This window comes from Microtus pennsylvanicus, chromosome 8, assembly GCF_037038515.1.
Source record: "Microtus pennsylvanicus isolate mMicPen1 chromosome 8, mMicPen1.hap1, whole genome shotgun sequence".
NCBI classification, from domain to species: Eukaryota; Metazoa; Chordata; class Mammalia; order Rodentia; family Cricetidae; genus Microtus; species Microtus pennsylvanicus.
The window spans coordinates 103,790,458-103,814,781 of NC_134586.1; the positions used below are offsets into that span (position 1 = coordinate 103,790,458).

The 24,324-nt window shown below is 44.2% G+C and overlaps 2 protein-coding genes across 3 annotated transcripts; one reads left to right on the plus strand and one right to left on the minus strand.

Moving 5' to 3' along the window:
* Positions 1-287: 287 nt before the first annotated feature.
* Alkal2 (ALK and LTK ligand 2) lies at positions 288-9,579 on the plus strand. The gene is made up of 5 exons (XM_075984177.1): positions 288-1,144; positions 3,044-3,097; positions 3,179-3,259; positions 6,112-6,177; positions 9,323-9,579. The coding sequence occupies exons 1-4, from the start codon at positions 892-894 to the stop codon at positions 6,174-6,176; spliced, it is 453 nt and encodes a 150-aa protein (XP_075840292.1). The 5' UTR covers positions 288-891; the 3' UTR covers position 6,177; positions 9,323-9,579.
* Positions 9,580-11,013: 1,434 nt separating this feature from the next.
* Acp1 (acid phosphatase 1) lies at positions 11,014-24,272 on the minus strand. Of its 2 annotated transcripts, none has more exons than XM_075984175.1 (6): positions 24,167-24,272; positions 19,066-19,139; positions 18,715-18,828; positions 13,429-13,490; positions 12,118-12,223; positions 11,014-11,982 (listed from the first exon to the last, which is right to left on the minus strand). In XM_075984175.1, exons 1-6 carry the CDS (start codon positions 24,207-24,209, stop codon positions 11,905-11,907), a joined length of 477 nt encoding a protein of 158 aa, XP_075840290.1. In that variant the 5' UTR covers positions 24,210-24,272; the 3' UTR covers positions 11,014-11,904. The 2 variants fall into 2 exon arrangements, with proteins under 2 accessions (XP_075840290.1, XP_075840289.1); XM_075984174.1 differs by lacking the exon at positions 18,715-18,828 and adding an exon at positions 18,867-18,980.
* Positions 24,273-24,324: the final 52 nt, after the last annotated feature.

Sequence of the window (24,324 nt, forward strand, 5' to 3'; positions counted from 1 at the left end):
TCCTTGGAAAAGTCCAGACTCGAGATGACACTCAATGTCGAGGCAATCAAGCAGCTCCTTTTAAATAGCCCAAGATCTACATTTAGACAGAAACACATTCCAGTTCCCGGTAAATGCATTTCTGCTCATCCTGTCACTTGTGACAGGAACGGAGGGAAACAGACTGCGGGAGAGGGAGACAGGAGAGGCAGAGGAAGGACGAGAGAGGGGGAGACCAGACGCGGGTGGAGACGTGAGGGAGGGGCGGAGACTGAAGACTGGGCCCGGAGGGGACGGGGGAGGGGATGAGAGAGCGAGAGGCGGAGGGGCCTGACGAATATCCGCGCCCCGGCGCAGCGCTCCGTGGTTCTAATTAAAGCGGCGCTCGGAACCCGGGGGACCCGCCTGACGTCGGCGGTCGCGGGGATAAGAAGCGCCCGAGGACAGCGGGACTCGGAGCAGCAGGGTCTGCGCTGTCCCCGTAGGAGCCGTGCGTCCTGTGTCCCTGCGCTGGACAAGTGGAGCTGGAGCTCCTGAAGTAGTGTCGGAACTGGGGGGACCGAGGAGCGCGGCAGGCGTGGAACCTACGGGGTGGGCTCGGGTGCCCGAGGGCAACGTGGGACCCACTGTGTCTGCGCAGGTGCCCGAGGGCAGTGCGGCACCCACAGCTGGCAGGTGCCCTTGCCTCTCCAGTCCAGGGTGGCCCTCCTGCTCCGCAGCTCCAGACCCGATCCCGGGCTGCACCTGTGGCCTCCGATCTTGGAGAAGTGTCCAAGCCCCCGCGCGCGGTTCCCGCGGTGAAAGAAAGTTGTGCGGCGGCGCGGTCTCCGCGCGGACTCCGCGTGCGGGAAACTTGGACTCCGGCTGGTGGGGCGGCGGGTCCCAAGACCCGCAACGCAGGCCACCGGGGCCATGCGCGTGTCAGGGCGCCCGCTGCTCCTTGTGCTGTTGCTGCTGAGCATGGTGAGGGACCGGGGACGCGCGCAGTCCCGGGGGCCTGCAGACCGGCAGACACTGCTGAGGTTGCTTGTTGAGCTGGTCCAGGAGCTGAAGAAATTCCACAGTGGAGACAACAAGAGGCTGCAGCTCCTTGGCGAGACCGACTTTGCCCTGGGCCGCAGGGAGGCCACGGATTATGGGGCAGACCCAGAGGAGCAGAGAGTGGGTGAGTGTTACTCAGTGTAGACATGAAGGACGCAGAGTGGGTAAGAGCTCAGCAGTGTAGACCATAATACGAAATAAAGTAAGGGAGGGTTCTGGCATCGTAGATTTGAAAGGCAGAAAGTGGTGAGTGTCTGGCAGTGTAGATCTATGAGGATAGAAAGAGTGTGGAAAAGGGAGCCCCAACCCTGTGAGTCTGAGGACCAGGTTAGACCACAAGGGACAGAAAGTTAGTGAGATTGAGCTGTGACCATATGGATCAGTGGGGTGGGGGAGTGGATGAGGATACAGGCAGTGGAGACTACAAGAAACTGAAAGTGAGTATCTTAGTACTATAGACCAGAGAGGGCAGAGTGGGTGACGGCTGAGTGCTTTGGTAGAGAGTGATTGAACAAGGTGGAGCAAGGGGACTTGAAGGGATGAGGTCCTGGCAACGCAGACCTGATAGACAGAGACTGAGCGAAAGAGAGTCTTGGCAAGATGAACCCGAGAAACCAAGGATGCCTGAGAGTCCAGCAATGTAGACCGGAAGAAAAAAGAAAGAGGGAGGTCCTGTCAGTGTGGGTCCTGGAAGAGTTCTAGCCACAATGTGAACTGAGGAGCAAAGAGTGGGTCTTGGCAGTGTGGACGAAAGGGCTACCTTCCATATCTGAAAGACACGTTGTATTAGTATTTCCTTAAACAGAATTATTTTTTAGAAACACAGTTTTAAAGATGAATCAATTTAATTTTTTTTTAACTGAGGGACTTTTTTGTGTGTGTTTTGTTTTGATTGTTTCTCAAGAAAAAAGAAACTGGCAGAAACAAGAGCTTGTGTGAGAGCCTCTACAATAACAATCCCAATCCCCTGCTAAAATGTGCTGGTGCCCAGTTCAGGACACTCTGCTCTTTCCAGCCCATCATCTCCAGCAGAGGGAAAATGGCCAGAGCTTCCCTGGTGGAGCGCTTCCCAGAGTGGCCCATGGGAACTTCTCAGGGAAGCGTGCAAGCTTTTAATGCTTTCAGGACACAACTAGGTCAGATATGATGGGGTCACTTTTGTGTGAACTGACTCAAGGAAGGAATACATGAAGAAAGGCCTTAGGGAGTAGTCTCCACCTCCCTCAAAAAGGACTCAGTGTCAGGGTCTCCCTCAGCTATTAGGAAAGAGGAGAACAATATTTCTGGTAAAATAAAACATGACATTACACAATCATAGAGAAGTTATTGGCCTCATGTGGGATAGAGACTTAGAAAATGGTTTCAGAGTCTGAAAACAAAGCAAAAAGAATAGCCAAACTCGGGGGGAAACAAACAAACAGGGAACCATCGCTAGGGACCAGGTGCCAAGGACAATGAATTGGTGTGTAAAAAAACCCTTTCCTTAGGGGCCCTTCTTTGCCTTATAAACCAAGGTGATGTACATTTCCAGATGTTCATACCAGCCTCACTATCAGATAATTGTAAAGAAATTTGACCATTAAAAAATTACCTATAATGTCTAGTGTTCAATAACATATTTTTGTTTTGTTTTAAAGGTTCAGGCTTGTTTCTAGAATTTTTAAATTCTGCGAAATTTGATTTCAAAGTTCTTTAAAGTTGCATACAAGTGATTCATCCATTGGAACCTACCCGAAATCATTTTTTTTTCCAATCCTATAATTTTAGGGCCTGTGGCTCTTGTCATATCCAGGGAGAACAGACTGGTAATGTTGGAGCTTTATGAGTAGTTAATACTGCTTGACAAAAATCATGTCCTGCTCTAAGCGTCCACATGGTAGGATGTGCAGGTGGCCAGTGTTCTCCGGTTTTATCCAGGGCACTGTAGTGTGGAGATGCCGTTCTCAAAAGCTTCCCCCTGCTTACTTAGCATCACACTTAGTAGGTGCTTTGTTCGAGTAATACGATTTCTCACCCCTCGTAGAGATTGTTCCTCGAGATCTAAGGATGAAGGACAAGTTTCTGAAACATCTCACAGGTGTGTGTTCCCTTCGCTCCTCTGCCCTCCCTGCTCCTTTTTTGCCCTGAGTCTTCGTGACTTTCTTCCTCTGTGTTCCAGGTCCTCTTTATTTCAGTCCGAAGTGCAGCAAGCACTTTCACAGACTTTACCACAACACGCGAGACTGCACCATCCCTGCATGTAAGTGAGCATCCAGCAGGCAAATGGCGCTCCACTGTTCCTTTGCAGGGCAGCAGCTCTGCCTTTTGACAGGTGCGGGGGCCTGCGTGTCCCTGCCTGACTGGATTGGGGCAGGGTGCCTAGACATTGGAGCAAATGGTTTCAACTCTGCAACAACCAGTACCACTGGAAAGTATTTACCCCGTGATAGCCCGTCCAAACCCTTCCTTTCACTCAAATTCTCATTGTGTTATGAATTCTGGCACAGAATCCATATTCTAGTTTATTGGCCACCACACAGGCTAGGTGAGAGATGCTCAGGTGTCTACCGGTGGTCAGAGTGTTGGGGTATAAAACAGTCTGGTTGGCCTGCAGTTTTCCCGTCAAACATAGTTTGACCATCCCCACTGCTCTGACCAGTGCTGTTTTCTTTCCATTAGTAATAAAACCCTCATCACTCAAGAATTTGATTTGCTCTTCCAAAGGCTGCTCTTCTGGCTGTCCCCCTTCAGCTCAGAGACACAGGGCTCGTCCATTGGCCCATTCCTCATATGTCTGCCTTTTCCATTTCTTTTCATTTTCAACATGATTCATCTGTTTATCTGCTGCAGTATATTTCACTTCCCCAAAATGACTCCTTGCACTCTTCATAAAACCATTTTTTAAAAAAATGAGATGATTTTCACAGGGGGGAAGCCATCCAGACACACCAGGATCTGCCTGGCTGCTTTGAGAGAAGCTAAAGAGACTGAAGTAGCCTTCCCTGCTTGACACAGACATGGAGTAGGAATTTCTGTTTAGGCAGCAGAGCTTCTCTGAAAAAATGATGCCCGTCATTTACAGACTGCTTCTGTATGAGGGACATTGCTAGGTAGGTTCATGGCATCTTATCTGTGGGTCTTGACCCAGCAAGGTGGTCTTACTAGCATGTTCCAGACATGGTCAGGCCTGTAGCCCAAGGTGAGCAAACATGCTTCCTGTAGAAGCTGGTTTTTCATGTGAACATGCCATGTGGACCCCTTGCATCCTTATCTCCCCTGCTTTCTTATGCAATGAAGCTATCTTCTGTTTGAGAATTACTACCTTGCTTCTTGGGGACTCGGAATCTTTTTATTGTTTAAGTGTGAATCTATTTTGTAATAAATGTATCATACAATACAATAACATGATTCTAGATTCTAAATTTAAGCATGACCTAGCATTCCAACCCATTCACTTAGAGATTAGGAGACAGAATTTAAACTGATTGTCCTGGAGATATCAAAAGTCCAGGCTCAAGCCTCATGCTCCACCCTGCAAATTCTCTTCAGGCTTCTCCCATGTTGTCATGCTCCACATTGCTGCATCCTTGGGTGATAACATAGAATGACTCAGGTCACAGCTTAAGCTGTGTCCCCAGAAGTGGAATGTTGACACATTCGTGCTTTGAGACAATTAGTTACGCCCATGTCTTTTCCCATAAAGAAAAGAATGATAGCTCTTCTAGGATGCTTTAGGATGTTCAGAAACTCGCAGAAGTCCTGGGGTGCTAGAGTTGATATGGACCATAGAGCCCAGCCTTCCTGGGCACCAGAACTTGGTGGAGGGAAGAACCAAAGCTCTCTTATTCCCGATAAGCAGAAGGTGCCCTGCTTTCCATGTCCATCACTGGTGGAGGAGCATTGCTGGGGACTTGGACTGAGTGAGATGGGAACACTGGAGCCTCTGAGCAGATGACAAATGGAAGCATGTACAGTTTGTTAGCTTACTCCTGAGCTCACAATCCACTCCACCCTGGTACAGAATCTACTCAGGAAAACTACATTCCAAAAACTGTGGAGGAGCAATAAAGCACAAGTCTAGGTGACCAATCATGAGCAGGTGAGGCTGTTTTCCCTCTCTGAGCCTAACACACATGTAGAAGCTGACTTGTGGGGACCGTGTGAATATTTGTCACTCATTTACTTCTCCATCGAGCATGAATGCCTCCTCTTTGGAGGAGTTTTGCTAATTCTGAGAAATAAACTTTAGCAAACCATAAATTACTGAAGCTTTTCACAGAATTTTGTCCTGGGGAGACTCTGCTAGAGCTGTGGGAACTGAACTCCCTCTATGGTTTGGACGGCACAGAAGAATGAACTGTGGGGTCACAGGGAGCAACTGTGAACACTAGGCTTTGCTTGAAATATTACTTTTCTTTTCCAGCCTACGCTTGAAAACCTGCTTTTAATTTTTTTTATTCATCTTTTTCTTCATCATTGATAATTGAGTCTAGAGCCTCCCCCAGGCACTTATCAGTGAGCTATACCCACCTCCATCTCTTATTATTTTACTTTTTTGGGACATTGTTCTTGTTAAGTTGCTCAAGGTGGCCTCAAATTCATTCCATAGCCCAGGCTAGTATTGAACTTCTTATCCTCCTGCCTCTGTTTCTCGCATAGCCTCCTAACTGGATCCAGTCTGCCTTGCTCCTTTTGACCCTCTTTCTTTTTAATATCATGGCAAAAGTCTGTAAGCCTCATCTCAGGTGGAGACTTTGTCTGCATGCAGTCTGAAAGAGAGTTCACACAAAGGCATGTTAAGAGCCTATCTCACTAGAAGCAACAGTAGGGGCATTTCCGTGACTCTGTCAGCCACACTTCCGAGGATGCTGTGTCTGTCGTCTCTGTAGCCCTTATCTGATTTCTGCTTGTAATGCCAATTTCCCCCTGAAGTAAGTAAGCAACTTAGAGCTCGCAATTTCAAGTAACAACCTCTATTGCTTCTAGGGACTTCAGAATATTTTTTAAAAAATGGTGGTTAGAACACTTTATATACTTGCAAAAAGTCAGCCTATGCTAATTTTAATGTTGTGCAGGAAACTGACAAGAGTCCATGGTTTGTTTTCACTGCAGACTATAAAAGATGTGCCAGGCTGCTTACACGGCTGGCTGTCAGTCCCATGTGCATGGAGAGATAAGGTAAGCTCCCAGACAGACAATCGAGGTGACCACACAAGTGTCAGAATCCCATGTCAGTCATAAAACACACACACACACACACACACACACACACACACACACACACACACACACACACTAGATTCAAGCATTCTTTCACTACAGTAGCCTGGCTCTGAGCAAGAGACAACCAATTTATCTCAAAACATCGGCCATGAGTAGAAGGCTCCCCCTGCTGGCTATCTACAGTGGACATTGTTACTGGCTCTTACATAGCACATAGCTGATTGATTACTACAGTTTAAATCAGGACACATGTTTCAACCCATTGCTGTTGACTTCTAGATTGTACTAATTCACTGACATTTATGAACACAAACCCCCCTTCAGAATTTATTTAACAAGCAACATAAGAATGTGGCAGGCTAGGACTGTGGTTCCCTGCTGCCGGGCATTACACTGCATGTCTGCCCATAAAAACACCACATTCAAACACTGAAGCTTGTGGGTGGGGCATAGCTCTCAGAGGAAGAGCACTTGCAAGCATGTGACCCCGAGTTCAAATCCCTGTAGCCATGTCAAGTGCCAGACGTGGCAACAAACACCTGTAATCCCAGTGGCCAGACAGGAGGGTCACCTTAGCACCAGTCTGAGTGAGAGGCCCCGACTTAAAGGACTAAGGTAGAGTGTTACATGACAGGACACTCAAAATCCTTCCCTGACTTCTGTGTGCATACATGAGCATGCGCATCTGCATACATATATGTATATAACACACACAAACACACAAAATGTGTCAAATGTGCATTCTTTTTGCACCTTGGTAAAGTAATGCAAATTTTCAGTTAGACTATACTATTTGTTACTAACTACTGTCACATAAATGTTATGTACCTGGTGAAGGCTTGGAGTCTTATCATTATAGCAAAAATCTAATATAGCTAACATAAATGTTTCCATGAGTGCTCACCCCTAATGCCCGGTGGAAGCAATGTAAATGCAGTATGAGGTTGTAACTGTACGCTGGCCTCTGGATGCTCTCATCTCTGTTGCTAACAATGTATAGGGGGAAATGGTTCTACTTCCCAACACAGATTCTACAGTACTCATTCTTCCAAGACTGACATAACTTTAACCAGTTCTGTATTTCTGTGTCATGAGGGTGTCGGGTATTATTATGTGGGGATTCACACCACAAATAAGACCTACTTCCTGAATGCAAATGGCTGTTTCCAGAAACCATGCCTGCTGTTCAGAAAATACAAATAACAAGTGGATGCTGCGTTTATTTTAGTAGCTGTTCTAGTTTGTCTCCTAAGAATGAATGAGAACAGCTGTCTTTTCTATACAGACATGCTCAGTACAACAGCAGCATCATGCACAGAGGTAAACCTTGGACCTGGCTGGGTCAGTAGGGCCAGGACACAGCAGCCCCACAGTGTTGGCACAAATCCTCACAATCTGGGTTGATATATCAGGACCAAGAACCACTAAAAATAAGAGGCTCTCTACTAATAGTGAAGAGAAACAGTGGGGTTTGCACAGGCACGCTGACTCTTCCTGGACAAAACAAGTGTGTTTATGCCACTCAAAGCTCAGAAGTACATGCCTTCTTTCCAACATTTTCAATTTGTTTAACCACTGCATTTACAGCACACAGACATAAACATACATATACATTCATACATACATACATACATACATGACACACATGTATAGTGGTGCTGGGGATATAAAAATGTCAGCTCCATTATGTCCTTTGGCAAGTATTTCCATTTACTCAGGAGCATGCAGAGAATGTCCACCTATCCACTGAGAACTTCCTTGCCTTTGGTACCACCTAGCATCCTGAGGGCTGACTGCTCCTGCACAGGATTCAGTTTCCCCAAAAAGCCAATCCGCCATCAGTCCACTGCATTCATGCGCCAGCTCTACCTGATCTGTCTACCAGGTATCCGCAGCACATCCGTCATTGCCCCGATACAGATTACAGAAAACAGCCAGGAAAGGGTGAGGCATGCCAAACACATGGCACGGGGCAGCCACAGTAATCACATACTGCCCTCCGCTACATGGGTTGTGTTATCCAACAGGAACTTGACAAGATACTGCAACACAGTACAGGGTAGGAAAATTCACAAACATTTGCACCAAAGGCCGCCTTCTTCAACAGTCACTTGTCCAAAATGAGTAAGGTTCAGTTTGTCCAAAATGCGGGGGTGCGGGGAGCAGTTCAGAACACTACTATCTCTACCAACAACTTTAAAAGTTTTATTTTTTAAAGATTAAACTCTTTGAAATCAGAAGGGTTTAAATTGATAGCAAACCTGTATCTAGTGGTCACCAGTATAAACGGGCCGGAACAAGCATCGTATCTCACAACAGAGAAAACTGAGCACACTGGTTCACAGTAGCCTTCTGCTCAGTCCAGTTCTTCTTTCTTCAAGACGACTGGTCTAGATTCCTGTCCCTGCCCTTGCCAAAAGACTTAGGGGCAGGTTTTACAAGTCCTAGAAGACAAGCAATGCTCAAATTCAAGAGGTTTCCTTGGGAAACTCAGTAACTGCCCTCAGAGCAGAGAAAGCATATTCTAAGTCACACATACACCTATTGTTGAATCTACAGGTCAGTTAAATGAAAAGCCTGAACTCTGGGATACTTTTTAAAGTATAGACTTGAGTACGAAGCACCTAAGTACCTAGTTTAACCTGAATATGGCCCAGTAACCTTGATGTTACCTTTCCTTTAGAACTCAAACAGGTATTTTAACAAGGGGTGCTAGAAAGGGCTTTGATGAGATAGTGGCTTTACTTTGTGAACAAATGGGTGTCAGGCAAGCAAACTCCTTCCTGGAAGTGACACACATTGCAAATCTGTTGGCTGAATATCCAAGAAACTCTATCATACACGTTAGACCAAGAACTGCAGTTAAGGTGAGCAAGTATTTCTTCACCCATGTGCATGGTGGCTTTCACCCTTAGGTAGCGAGCACAAGGCAACTAAAGAATTACGTTGTTTCCCAGGTGGGAGTGGGGGAAGGACCTAGACTCTGAACAGAGAAACGCAGACTCCTTTATGAATGGGTTCTATTGCTGGACTCACTGGTCCTCTGGGGTTGGCAGTGAGGAGTAAATGGCTGTGTGAAATCACATGTCATTGTTTTCAGCTGCAGAGGAGCAACCCCGGGAACCTTGAAAAGTGCCTTGGAAACCAACAGAGAACAGAACATCTTCATGCCCATTTCCTGTGGACAGAGATTTATTTTTGCATTCTTCCATAATTCCTTTGCATTTTCTATGTCGCTGACAGTTTACAAATACACATTCAGCAAATCAGTGTATCTGTCAGTGAGATTTGCCACTCTTAGACTGTAAGAACAGAGAACACTCCACATTTGATGTTTCATGCTATAAAAGGAGGTATTTCCATTTAAAGATTAGGTGGAACGTCAAATATTTCTTTAGAAACATAGGCAGAACATTAAACTGTATTTTCATAGAGTATACAGTATGATTTGACATTTTGTATTACTTCTACAATTAAACTCCCAAACTAGAGTTTGGAACTGCATGAAAAATTTTAATGAAAACCAAAAAAACCTCACTTGTTTTGAAGAGTGGCATATCAGTCTGTGGATATGCCCAGGCCAGTCCCATCTGTCCTCTGTAAAAGTACATTCCAGGTATTGTACAATGTGTAAATACTGTGAATAAGTACAAAGGAATAAATCCAGTGTTTGGTATAATGAACAGTCTTCAGAGTGACTCTTCTGTAACAGTGTTATTGTTCAGTATGTATACACACATACATATGTATGTATCAGAGTGACTCTTCTGTAACAATATTATTGTTCAGTATGTATACACACATACATATGTATGTATCAGAGTGACTCTTCTGTAACAATATTATTGTTCAGTATGTACACACACATACATATGTATGTATGCAGAGGTTCCACTAGTACTAAATGACAGACTCCTGATTACTTGGTCTCACTTAGTCATCAATAAACACTCAAGTAATTCATATTCATGACCTCCTACATGATTGTAAGAGAATGTCAAACTAAGAACCCTAACAACAGTTCCAAATTTTAATGGCTATATTTTAAATAAAATTAATTAGACTTAATTTAGAAAGATAAGTTTCTCTGTTCAAGAGCTCTTATAAACACACGGTGCTGTGTGGGACCAAGTAGCCACAAGAATACGACATTCCAAGGATCCGCATCTGAGATAGACATGTAAAAAAATCAAGAAAACAACAGGATTTTATAACACAAAAGAGAAAAGTAAGATCCTGAACAACTACCAAGCTAGGATGGACGGATTGTGACTTCATCTACTTCCTTATTGTGGCCGGCTACTTGCCGTTCGCCTTCCTAGTTTTTAACTTCATGAAAACTATGACCAACGGTAATTAGCGAAGTGTCTGTCGACGACATCATGACCTCTGTATGAGACAAGGGTATTGGGATAGCTGCTGTCTTCTAGAGGGTCAACTGTTTCATCTTCCTCCTTTGAGAGGGTAGGGTATGGCCCAGCAGATAACCCAGCAGATATCCAGGTCTCTGTGTCCTTTCAAATATTGGGACATCTTTTCTCACTAGAAATTCTCCAGGATTGGAGGTGACGAGAGGTAAACCAGCTACATCAGGCTATAACAGACAGTTACACCTACTCAGTTAGGATGCCAGAAGGCCCACAGGTAAGGATAGTTCTTGGAATCTCTTAACTGAGCATACACCACCAAGTGTCACAGCAATGTGCTTATATTTTCCATTACTTTACTTTCTAATATTGAGAATAAGTACCTAAACTTAATATCAGACCAAATAAAAAGGCACATGGAGGCAACGTTTTAAATATACTTTTTTCATTTGTCAATAAAAAAAGCAGGCAGACACCATATCTCTACTCCAGGTGTATTTGTTAACTTCCCAGTTTACCTCCCATTCTTTTCCGATATACAGCCATGAATCTGAGGTCACTGTCCTGCAATGCACTAGAATGACTTATGCTTGCTGGTAACTCTCTACAACGCTGATGGAGGGGCACTACAGACAGACCACTATTTAAGCACACACCCCCTTTGCATTAAGAGGCAAAGTGGCTCAAACAGGAAAACAAAACACTGGACAAAACCAAATAAGAGTAACACTGCTAATTTCCTACATCTGCTGCTCCCATTGTCAGTGCACAGCCCAGGTCGGCCTGCTGGGAGTGCAGGCCTGTATCACCACATCCAGTTTGTCTTCAGTGTGTCTGAGTTTAAATCTTCCAGTCTTAAGTGGAAGGCTGATATGGATGGAATTATTGTCACAAGAGTCTAGGATAGAGAGGTATAAGGCAAGCGAATGGCACCATTGGGTGCTGGCCGTGCGCACACTTTAGTAAGACCAGACCATCCAGGCTGGCTGGGCTCAGAGGCCGACCCAGACCTTGTAGGTCATTCTTACTTTATTGGGCTCTAGTTTGTTCCGTATTTCCTTGTTCCACTATTTTCTAATTAGGACAAGGTGAGAGGAAAGGTTCAATTAGTCTAAGAATACTTAGCCACACCTCACACTGTCTTACTCAAATATTTTTACCTTTCTGAACATACACCTAATTTCGACCTACAGATGTTTTAAAAATAAACAGTAAAGTCAGCTGAAGAGACAGGTGGGGCACGGGGCTAAGGACTGGCACCACCCTTGGGCACGGCTCTGGTGAGTGAGCTGCTCAATGGTGGTGGCAGAACCACCTAGTGAGTCTTCTCCAGGAAAGCCTTGCAGCACCTGAGGCATTGCTGGTACACCACTTCGAAGTCAGAGTCATTGCCCTGCAAGGACAGAAAAAGAATAACCAACAATGGTTTATGGTAACACTGTCCTCAGACGACCCAAACCTGTCATTTAATACTACAGAATACATCCTGCCCATCAGAAGAGTGGCCCCAAACCTGAAATGTACTTACATAATAGGGATCTTCAATAATGAGTTGTTTCTGTGGATCATAGCTCCCAAGTAGCTCAATTTTAGCTTTGCAGTTTTTAACTTGATTACTTTTTCTATTCAAATCTCTGTAAAATCGAAACATGAACTTAGATTTCTGATCTATGGTTTTAAGTTAAACAGGGACATCTGCTCGGGTTTATGAAATGTCCTATCAAGATACATCAGTGCAACCTGATGAGAAATGAAACCGAGCACTCTGCAGGCCTGTGGGCTCCTGCGGCTGACGCCAGGGCACTCACTCGCAGTCCCAAACGGGCATCTTTAAGTCACACAATTATTAGCTTTTCTTTTGATTTTGAAATGTATTTTGATACAATAAAAATGATACCATTTCAGACACATAAAATGCCAGGAAAGAACTCAAAAAACAAAACAAAACAAAACAATGTATACCGCATTCCAAGACAAAGGGACAGCATGCAGTATAAACTACGTTCAGGTCAAATGAAGACAGGAGCAAGTGGGGCTGAGTGCGAGGCAGGTGAGTGAGCCAGGTGCAGCTATGGCTGGAACAAACTGTTTAGTGGAAGGCATGAGGGCCACGGGGCGGCAGCTATGGTTTTAGGCCCTTCTATGCCCACCCACCTGTCTCGTGAAACATAGGGGAGTACCCTAAGTCCTGCGTTCCTTGACTTCTTCTGGGCAATAAAGGGAATTTACTAATGAGGGGTGTGGCCCTGCAGGCCACATCAGCATTACAGAGCAGCCACTGCTACTTACCACCTTAGCCCATCAGTGTTAATTAAGGAAAATTACAAACCCAGTGAAGTCTGTCTTCTCATAGTTACTCAAAGCGCTGCACTCACAGGAAATAAGATACAAGATACTCCACATCTGTTCCAGCAGCTAGCAGAATCAACGCAAATCAATGCGCCACCTCTACCTCTAGCCCCAAACCAGCTGGCCTCCAAGCTCGTTGATGGCAGTAGCTGGATTTTCTCTTTATTTGTAAACTGATCTCTGAGACAAACACACCCCACCCTCTGATATTCTTGGCTTTCTGGAAAATTCTGTAAATTACAATCAACCTTGTACATTAAAAACTGTAAGACAACAGAAAATCGTTTTGTACGACTTGCTGGGCCTATGATAAGAATGGAAGGAAGACAGAAACACTGTTTAACATATGATTGCCTTGTAAAACGGGCAGGTGTGGTGGCGCTCACCTTTAATCCCAGGCTGCAGGAGACAGAGGTGGCTGTGAGTTCCAAAACAGACAGGGCTACACAGAGAACCCCTGCCTCAAAAAACCAAATATATGTAAGATTACCTCAGATTGCTTTCATCCATACATAGTATATAATCGAATGTGGCAAAGTCTTCTTTTGTAATCTACAATTAAGAAGCCAAAACACAGTGATTACATACATACAAAACAGTAATTGGGAAAAAAACATGTAATTACATGTTAACTCATGAACTAAATTACATGTTCAGTCATTAACTAAAAATTTAACAAAATAAGCAATTTAGGATATTTTTAAGTAAAATATAATCATTGTATTTCCAAATCTATATTGAAAAATAATTTTGTAGAAGGTTCTTTGAAATAATTAGAAAATATGAAGTGTGAAGATAAAGTTGACTGGTTCCTCAGTAAAGAAATGGAATTCTGTGGACACACGGAAGCGACTTCCCGCAATCGCCTCCACCGCTCCATCTGTCACTCCTCTGACTATCTGGGGCCTCGGTCACACATTCCAGACTCTGGTGGGCATCCGTCATCCATGAAGGACAATAGAGAGTCTCCTGAACACCAAGCCAGGGAGAGGAGATACAGGCCTCAGAAGAGGGAGAGGAACTGCTTTTCAGAGGGGAGCAGCTCCACCAGGGACTGCTACCATGACTTAACATGGAAGGGATCCCTCTAGGACTTCATCAGATGTACTTTTTTCTACACCATAACGCTTAAGACATTTAAGTTCTCTTAAATATAGTTGAAGAAATTTATCTTCTAGATTTTGACTATCTAGAATGCACCTGGGTAAAAGGAACAATGACTATAGCCAAACAATAATAAAATGGTCACCTGCACGTTACTCTATTAAAAATAGAAAGTTTTAGCTTTTAGTATACACTTCTATTAACTTTTAGCATAGCATTTAAATAATTACAAAGGGCTGTATTATTTTAATATCCCCAAGACTACAACTTATTTCAAAGATATTAAGCAAATACTATTATATAAAATGTTATTTTTTCAAGTTATGAGAAATCTTAGCATTAATTTTGAACTTATTACAATTAATTTGTCCTTTAAAAAATGGTTAACGCTTAACAATTTATGGTGTGAAACTACACTAGATGTTTGGATTTTAAAATAACGGAGGAAGAAGAGCAGCTAGAACCTCATCGCAGGAAGAATGCACAGTAAAGCATTTCCGCATGCACTCACACAGGACATGGCATCTGACACCAAACCCATTACCAAACAGAATTAGAAAACCCACACCGAATAAGATTCTTCCTCAAGGTCATGAGTATGTTCCTAAGAAGACCTGGCTCACTACAGCAGCGTGGCAGGAACACAGCCACAGATGACACATCACCTCCAGGTGAGTTCCCATGCATGGACCTTACCTGCTGGTCCCAGAGAGCACTGACTGGACCCTACCCAGAGCTCTCCCAAGGGCTTTTTAACTCTCAAGTCATTAGTCCAAGAGTTCTTTAACTCTCAAGGCATTCAAGCCCATGTCCAGACAGCCCATTTACAGGGGTTTTATCATTGTTAAAAGTAAAACAAAATTATTTTTGCAAACAACCCATTTATAGGGGTTTTATTATTAGTAAAAGTAAAACAAAATTTTTTTTCTTAGTTAAAAAATACAAATTCAGGACTAAAGAAAAACTCAATGGTGAAAAGCACTTGTTGCTATTGCAGGGGCCCAGGTTCAGTTCCCAACAACCACATGGTGTCTCACCACTGTGTCCTTCAAGTTTCAATGCCTCTGACACCCTCCTCCAGCCTCTGCAAGCACTACACAAATGGGGTACAAAAACTTTCAGGCAAAACACTCAGAAAACACATAAAACAAAAATAAGTATTTTTTAAAACATTAAAAAGCCAGAACTATGGCTTTTTTCTTAAGATTTGTTTTCAATTTGTTTATTTGTGTGTGTCTGTCTGTCTGTCTGTCTGTCTGTCTATGTGGAGGTAAGCACCTGTGTGCAGGTGCTAATAGAAACTAGAAGGCATCTGCTCCCCAGAGCTAGAGTTATGATCTGCCTAGCATGGGTGCTGAGGAAGACATCGCCCTAGCCCACAGGCATCTTAGTTTTCAGTCCAGGGACTGCACTGTCAGTCAGGCAGACTCTCTCATCAGCTTCTGCACTGGGTTCTATTAGGTTACGCCATCCAAGGTAAAGTTATGTGCAGTTGAGGAGTGTTTCCAAAGGACCTGTGGACCACGGTGAATATAGCTGTTTGATACGAAAGCACAACTAAGGAAGCATGCACAACAACCAGGGCGGAGAGGTCAGTACCGTCAATGCCCAGAAGACGCTGTGAGAGTGGAGACTCGGGCCGAAGCCACGGTGGAAAAGCAGGGCCCCAACTGCCTAGTTGTCAGTCTGGGAAAATGGAGAAGAAACCGGGGACAGCCTCAGAAGAGCAGGGCCAGAAAATGAGAGCTAGTAGAGGCTGTCCCTTGTGGCCTGACCAAGTCCTCCACTACCAGGGCAGAAAGCTCAGCAGGCCAATGAGAAGTTGTATGGACTCAATGCTCCAAGCTGTCCCACCCCAGAGGGTGCTGGAGCAGAGTACCATTACCAGAAGCTTCCAATCCGACTGAGACACTTATCTCCCTGCATCCTGACAACAAAGGCACTACGATTGTCTACACACCACCTGCAACAGTGCCACAGCAGAGAGCAGAAAACAGACCTGCCAGGCCCAGGACAGGCCTGTGATTTCAGCTGCTTGTTTGTGACTGGGGAAACAGGAAGATCGTGATCACGGGCAACTCTGGCTACACAGTGAGACCATCAAACTAAAAAGTCAACAATGCTGGGGATGCATCTCAGTGGCAGACCATTTGCATACAGGCATGTGTACCTCAGGTACTCAATTCTCAATATTCCAAAAACGGTAAAAAGAGAGCAGGCTCAGAAACTGACAGTATGTTCACAACACTGTGAGTTCATGGCAGCTTTCGCTATTGCACAGTATAGAGCCCATCAAGGCCCTGGCAAGGATGGGGTAGGAGCACATGAGGCCTGACCCCTAGCTGAGGAGGTAATTTTTCTTAAGTAGTGCAGTCAATGGTAAGCTACCCACTATCAAGTAAATAACCCCATACCACAGGCACAAAGACAACCCTAATTAAACTCAGTGGGATGAACACACACACACACGCGCGCAGGAGGGAGGAATGTTGGGAAGGAAGAATTCAAAGACATGAGAAGGAGATAATAGGAAAATAGATAAGTGAACAGGGGGAAATACATTATGCGCAGATTAAATGATCAAGAATAAATTATAAAATAATAGTAACAGGATGATGTCCAAAAACTGTAAGAGGCTAAGTTTCACCAGAAAAGATAAGTAAAACTTAAAACAGCCGCTAATAAAATGACAGACACCAACAACTCCATAAATACTTCTATGGATTTTGTTAATAAGATGACAGACACCAATAACTCCGTAAATACTTCTATGGACTTTGAAAATAGCAAAATGCTTAAAGCAGAAAACAAGTTAGCAGGGAATCTCATAATCCAAATAAAGTAACAGGATAGAAACCAGAGAAAAGAACATAAAGATTTTATATTTAATGTACATAAAAGTTGTCTCTTAGAAAAAAGGAAAATATGGTAAAACAAGAGACTGCCATTTCCCAAAATTTTAAAAAAATCAAGTCACAATTCAAAAAAGCATACTTTGGTCTCCCCACAGCAAAGCTGCTTAACTCTAGACCAGAAGAAAAACAAGCAGCCAGAAAGAAGATGGGTAATTTCAAACCAAAGGAACAGCAAAAACAATTGATCAGATCAATTTTTCTAAAGTAGAGATACTGTCATTTTTTTATAAACTTGTAAAGATAAGAAAGCGTTCCCAGTGTATTGAGGTAACGGGACAGAGACTAGGTACAAACCCACCAGACCACTGTGGCGCTGCCCAGGGCAGTCCCACAAAAAAGCTCCACACGCCCAGCAGAGGGAGGACAGGCAGAACAAGAAAGCGCCTAACACTGACCAGGACACACTGCTGTTACACTCAGCAGCAGCAGGAAGATACTGTGAACACGTGGACTCCACCTCTGTGCCAGGGATATGGTGCAATCCCTGCACTGGGGAAGCTAAATCAGGACTCCCTGAAGTGAGGCTTGTCAGGGTACAGAGTAACACCCTGAAGGGACAAAAGGAAATGCAAATGTATCACTTCCTACAGGGTTAAAAAGCAGAAGGAAACTTTGGGGTGACCTCTGTATGAGAGGGAAGAAGCAGGCACGTAACCTCAATGTCATAAGGAAATCAGTGCTTGAACAAGGGCAGTTCTCCACATCTCACCATGCAACCCAAGACGTTACCACTGAGCTAAAAAGAACTAGCATCCTAACAAGATGCCATCCAGAAAATTGAGGCTGACAGTTTAGAGAACTAAAACTTTAAGAACTGTACTAGAATAGTCATTTATTTACATAAAGCACAGCGATTAGTAAAAAACCTATAAGCATAAGCGAAAAAATGTGATATTGACCTACAAAACAGTCTTTACTAACGTTTTGGAACTAAAAGTCAAAAACAATGGTTGAGAACTTTTTCTTAAAAATGAAGTGAAAAGAAAAACACAAAAAGATTCCATGGAAATCCTACTTATAGCTAATTATTAAAACTACCCTCAAGGGAGCATCTGTCTTTGCCTTAATTTTAATTTATGAATTTAAACTATTCCATTTGCTTTTGTGACCTACTGAGAGTATGAAGAGGCAGCATGTCTTACGGTTTTGACCGGCCACATTCCCTAGACGGGCAGACTGGCCTGTATGCAAGAGCCTAAAGTGCTTCAAGTGAACAAATGATACAAGGTCTTCCACTCTCTGCCTGATGAGAACTGCACTAAGAAGGGCCATGCACTACCTGATTTACATGAAGAACTCACAGAAATACAGCCGTCAGCTCTTCATCTGTAACTGAAGAACTTGTTATTTCCATAGTCTTTAAGACAACTATTAAGTGTTCATAACAACACCAGAGTTCTCCTATATTTTTAAGGTACTTCAAAGCAGAAAAGATGTGTGTGTGTGTGTGTGTGTACATACAGTGTACCTGCTGTACCAATAAACTGGTAACATAAGCAGAAAGGATCTCTAGGGAAGTTTGCACAAGGTAACAGAATAAAGACCCCAACTCAGTCTGGCTCAGGGTCAACATTACCTTACTGTATTTTCTGCCATTTATTTGTACTTTAACAAGTTACCCAAGGTCACTGACCTTTCAGAACTACACAGGTAGCAAGTTAGTTCAGCCCAACCAAATATATCCAGTAACACATAGGGTGGTCAGTCTCTCAAGTTACAGATTCTACTTAGTAGAAATTAAACAAGATCTTTTCTACCTGTCTTGCCTTATGGGCTGTGCTAATGCCATGATTTCTTAGGCAGCTGACAGCTCTTGGGTCTGGGGGCCGGCCCACGTTCCAGTCGGAAACAGCGCTGCTGTCAATGGCCCACTGTAACACAAAACATATGTCAAGTTCCAGTACGGTACCTGCCGTGCAGTGTGATTCATGGGGATGCCATGTTTTCTCATGCAGTTCTGCCCACGATAGTCAGGGGGGTTCCCCACTTCATAGGTGGATGTAGCCGCACTGTCTATCCTCCACTGCAGGAGAGAAAAAAGATGCTCTGGCACCTGGCCACCCAGAAGGGTCCAGCCTGGCCACCATACGCTACTGGATAGTACTCACATTAGCTGAAACATTCTCATCAGTTACCAGTTTCCTGAAAACTGCTTCTGCAATGGGTGACCGGCAAATGTTACCTTGAAAAAAAGAGGGAGAACACATACAGGGGTTGTTAGTTGTGGCAGAAAGGTAGATATCAATACCTGGCCTACAGAACAGGTGAACGACTCCTAACGTGGATGCCTAGTAGCTGCATTTAAGGTTGGGAAAGAGTACAGCATTCCCTGGCAGAACAGTTGATCAAGCTATGTAGTACTATGTAGCACTATGGTAGGCCCCTGGATAGAGAGCTGTTAAAGATATAGTTTCTTCCCGCAAGGTGGAAAGTTCAGAAGAGCTCAGGATGGAAGCAGAGACACTCAGTGAGATTCCATGAAAACGCCAAAGGGAAATAGTCTAAGGCAAGTGGGATTCCTACATTCCCTCACCCTCCCTTTCATCACTCTAGTAAGGCAGGCTTCTAAGAGGAAAAGATGCAGACTTAATTAATTTTATTTGACATGGAAACTTTCTGAAGGGCCAGAGTCTGACAGAACTGACCCATTTCCCATCTGTTAACGTTAGTGTGTATAACTGGATGACAAAGTCTGAGGACGGATAGTTGTGACTGGCCAGAGCCCCTCTTCCTAATGAGACACATGCAGGGGGACCCGCAGGAGCCCAGTGAGGTTTGTCTGCATCTCACTCTTTCTCCATAGTCCTGCTTGGGAAGGTTTTCCTTTTTACATTCTAATTCGTTTGATTCTTTTCTGTTTATGTTTGGGTGCTCGGGCAAGTGTGCAGATGAGGACAGATGATGGGGGTTGTCAGGTGTTCCCCAGAAGTTGTCCACTTCATTTTCTGAGACACAGTTTCTTTATTTCTTTTATTTATCTAATTAACTTTTTTTATTCATTTATTTTAGTTGCCCCTCCCTCCTCTCCTTCCACTCCCCCACCTCCTTTCCCGTGTACCTCCCTTCCCATCCACTCCTCCTTCTTGAGTCAACAGGGTTTCTTATTGATTTAGAGCAACCTTAGTAGGAGAGGCTTGCTGGCCAAGAGGATCAGAGACCCAACAGGCTCTGCCTATCCAGTATGGGGTTATGAAAGGATGTTACCATGTACAGTTTTTTGTTTTGTTTTTCTTTTATTTAAACATAGGTTTCTGGAATGAAACCCAGGTCCCTCCAGCTAAGATCTCCCCAGCCCTGATTTTTCTCATAAAGCTCTCCCTCAGTACTGTTTCCCCACATATCCAGGTGTGACACAATTAATACAAACCCAGAGACAGATATTGAAGACCAGAAAAGCAAGGCAGCCAGTCACTGCCTCTGACCTCTACCTCAATCCAAAAACGGCGATCCTGCCCCTAGGAATCCTCAGAACCCCTCTTCTATTCCTCTCTAGTGCTGGGATTAAAGGCGAGTACCACAACCACCCGGTTACTATGGAAACGAGCGTGACTACTAATTAGATTAAAGGAGTGTGCCACCACTGCCTGATCTGTATGGCTGATCAATGTGGCTATTTTACTCTCTGTTCTTCAGGCAAACTTTATTTATTAAAATACAAATTAAATATACTTTTTATAGCCAATAATGATGGACCCCTGTCATTATTTTGAAACTTTAGAACTAGCTGATGTGTAATATCTCAGCATGTAAAGATAAAATGCAAGATGTCTCCATCTCTCTATAAAAAATATGACATTAACTGCGAAGTAACAGTTTTGTTTTTCTACAATGCAAAAATCTGAGCCATTTCATCATTTTAGTATATTCACTCATACTTTCGATGCTATTACTTAAAATGAGATACATAAGTATGGATGAAAAGTTTCCTACTTCTACAGAGACTACAAATCATACACCCTATAAGATCAACAAACGCAACTCCCAATGCTAATAACTTGCCTGTAGCTTCCCAATTTGTGTTATTAAAATTAATGCTATTAAAAGATACACAGTTGATATGTTGCCTAGCACATACAAGATCCTATGTTAGGTCTCTTATCCCATCAAAAACGAATAAACAAAAATATACATATATACACTAAAAGCCAGTACACTGGGTATAAGAAAAACACAAAGTCACAGAGTTTACCTTTTACAAGTTCTGGAATTTAAACATTTCCTCAGGTCTCTTCCAACCATAGTAGCTAGAGCTGAGCCCTTGTGTTTTTGTCCAATCTTGACCAGTTTAAGAGAGCAAAAGCTCCTACCATAATCTTGATAAAACAAGAAGCTCTTCTTAACCAGCAGCCCCAGCCCTGACAAACTTCTGACGATTCTGTACATCATCTTCAAGGAGCCCAAAGAAAGGTTCTGAAGGAATGAAACGTTTGCATCTCAAACACAGCAGTTTTCGCCGCGCTCGTCATGGGCTCTGGGTACAATGCATTTGGACCACCCTCAAATTTTCCTAGACTAGCAATTCCCACCTGACTAGCACACATCTGACTAAGGGCATCCCTGCTTCACCCAGGATCTCCTGCAGTCTTATCTCCACACTGCAGATGAATAAACTATACCCCTCCCCATGTCTGTTCTGAACCTCCCATGGATTATCTCACTCCAAGTAACCCCATAGCCTCCCATAATCTGCACTCCAAATAGGGGCCCAGAAATGACAGTTCGTGGCCTACCATTTTCGCAAATAGTCCACATGGTTAACGAAGTTTTTAGTTTTAAGTCATTTAAAAAAATACAAATGCAGAAGATCTTGTGCTATGTGAAAATTGTATCAAGTCCATGAACAAGATCTACTGAACATAACCAAGCTTGATTGCTCAGGGGCCACCTACGGCTATGTGACTCTTCACCACACAAAGCTTAAGAATCCACTCTGGCTCCTTACAGAGCATGCAGACGCCAGACCTAAAGACCTCACTTCTCTCCGTGTATTTAGAAGGATCTAAGTTTGGTCCCCGTGGGCAAAGAGATCTTGGCTGAGAAAAGCTGCCTGGCCTCCAAACCCAGGTACCATGATTCCACTGGCCACAGCTCTCACCTGAAAATCACATGTTCTGTCTGATGGGCCAGAACAGACAGGCCTCCTGGCCACCTTCAGGTCTCTGCTCACTGGCCACTGTCAGGTGAGTCCTGATGACAAACTACACCCTGTCCCCATTCTGTTTCTACATTTACTGAACACTTCCCACCAGCTGAACAAAGGCCTTGATGATCATAGTTGACAGAATACAGGCTTCAGAAAGGAGGCTGAGGCTTCCCCTGCAGTGTGGACCACTGGATACATCCCCAGTGGTAAAAACAAAATGCTGAACTATACTGAAGACAAACATGTGCAAGCATGTACTTCCTTTTAAAAGTGTGTGCAATATGCCAAGATGGTCAACTATAATAAGCAGAAACAGAGCAATGGGATACTAATAGATACTGAAAGAAACCAGCCTTCAATAAAAACTTTAATGCCCACTATCAACAACAGGGGCCAAACTGTACTTTTTCCTGTTCAAAGAAATTACTTAGAAATTGCAAATACCACACTACACTGTACTAAAAATGGAAGAATAAGCTGTTATTCACAAGAAAGATAACTCCTGCTAGGAACTCTACAGGCTGTCAAATAAAAATGAAATATGTAGGATAAAATATCTCTACAGGAGGTAAAAGGAAGGGACCAGTGGTCTAGGGAAGAAAAGACAAGAGTCTTTGATTTTGACTTTTAAAATACGAGGCTTTCCGAGCAAAACCACACAATCAAGGCACAGGAACCACCTTCAGAGCAGGTCAACAACAGTTTCATAAAGGTAGTCCCCACAGGTGGGTGACAGAGACAGAGGTAGACAGGAAAAGTCTTGGCCTACTTCTATCTTAAAGATGAGGCATGCTACTCTGTAGGAAAAGCAATGGGCCAAAGACTTCAATAACTGGACTGTTGGCAACATAGGCCTTTCCCCTCAGGGTGGAGGCCATGAGGTAAGACTCTGGAAAAAGAAGTAATCATGTATTATGGACAGTAAAATCAGCGTGGAAATTCTGAGAATAAAAATTCTGAGTTGGAAGGTATTTGAAAGATTATTTAAAAAAAAACACTTTATTTTTCATGTAGCAGAAGTGAGTGATTGCCCCAGGGATTGGACACCAAGGTTTCTGAGAGACCTAAAGTACAGACAGACCACCGGCTGAGAAGCAAAGCAACTGCGGCCCAAGGATGACACGAAGCAAACCTGCTTGAGACACTCCTGTCAGAATGTTCTTCCTGCAGCCGAGAATCACCTTCAATGAAAGGGAACCAAAAACTCCGGCCATCAACATAGGGGTCAGCTTAGAGAGTCACACTAGAGAGACAAAGCCACCCGGAGCAGTTGGCAGGTGAGAGGGTTTGGAGAAGTTAAGTGACAAGTTAGGTGACGGATAAGAGCGTGAGGGAAGGGCAAGGTTGACGATTTATCTCCACCGATCTTCATAGTTACCTTGACTGATGAGAGAACACAACTCTCAGTAGGTCATAACCACAGTATGATGGAACTACAGGGGAGCGATGGAAAGTAACGTAAGGCCCACCAGAAGAAAGTACATCACTGGGTGCATGCTCTCGGGGCTACAGTTCGTCCTCCTTTCCCCCTCCACGTCCAGTCCACGTGGAGTAGTCTCTAACTCAGGCTCTGCCCACCTGGCGACCACACTGCTTTGCCTCACCGCAAGCTCGGAATCAAACCGAGGCAAAACAGACCTGGTCTCCCTTAAATTGTTTTGGTTAAATAGTTTATCACCGAGATAAGAAAAGTAACTTACAGAGCAAGGGACCGAAGGAAGACACAGACTTCAGGGAGGAGGAGCCAAGGGCTTGGAAGAGGCAGGATCAGGACCAAGGTTTGTGGAGGAAGGACATCTGGGAGGGTAACATGGGCTTGGGAATGGCAGGAAGGAGAGCAGGGGCATAATATGGGGCGCAACTGCACCGATCTGAGGTTCAGAGGAGCACTGGAAGGTGGGGGATGGGGATGGAAAAATCAGGCAAATGAATGTGCTCTTAGGCGCGGGCCCAGCCACGGCCTCCGGCCTCTGCTTCCCTCCACCCAGAGTGATCGTTCAGAACTTGACACCAGGCAGCACCTCAGGGTCCCAAAAAAGAAAACTGTCGAGTCGGCGCGCTCTTACCGAGACACACGAACAACACCGACTTGGACCCAACCTCTGCCATCTTCCCGTGCAGACCCTGGCGCCCAGAGACGGCGTAAGGACGTAGCGCATGCGCACCGCAAGGATTCTGCTGGTAAACCTGCGCAGTCCGCGCCCGACGTCGGCGCGCCTCCGGA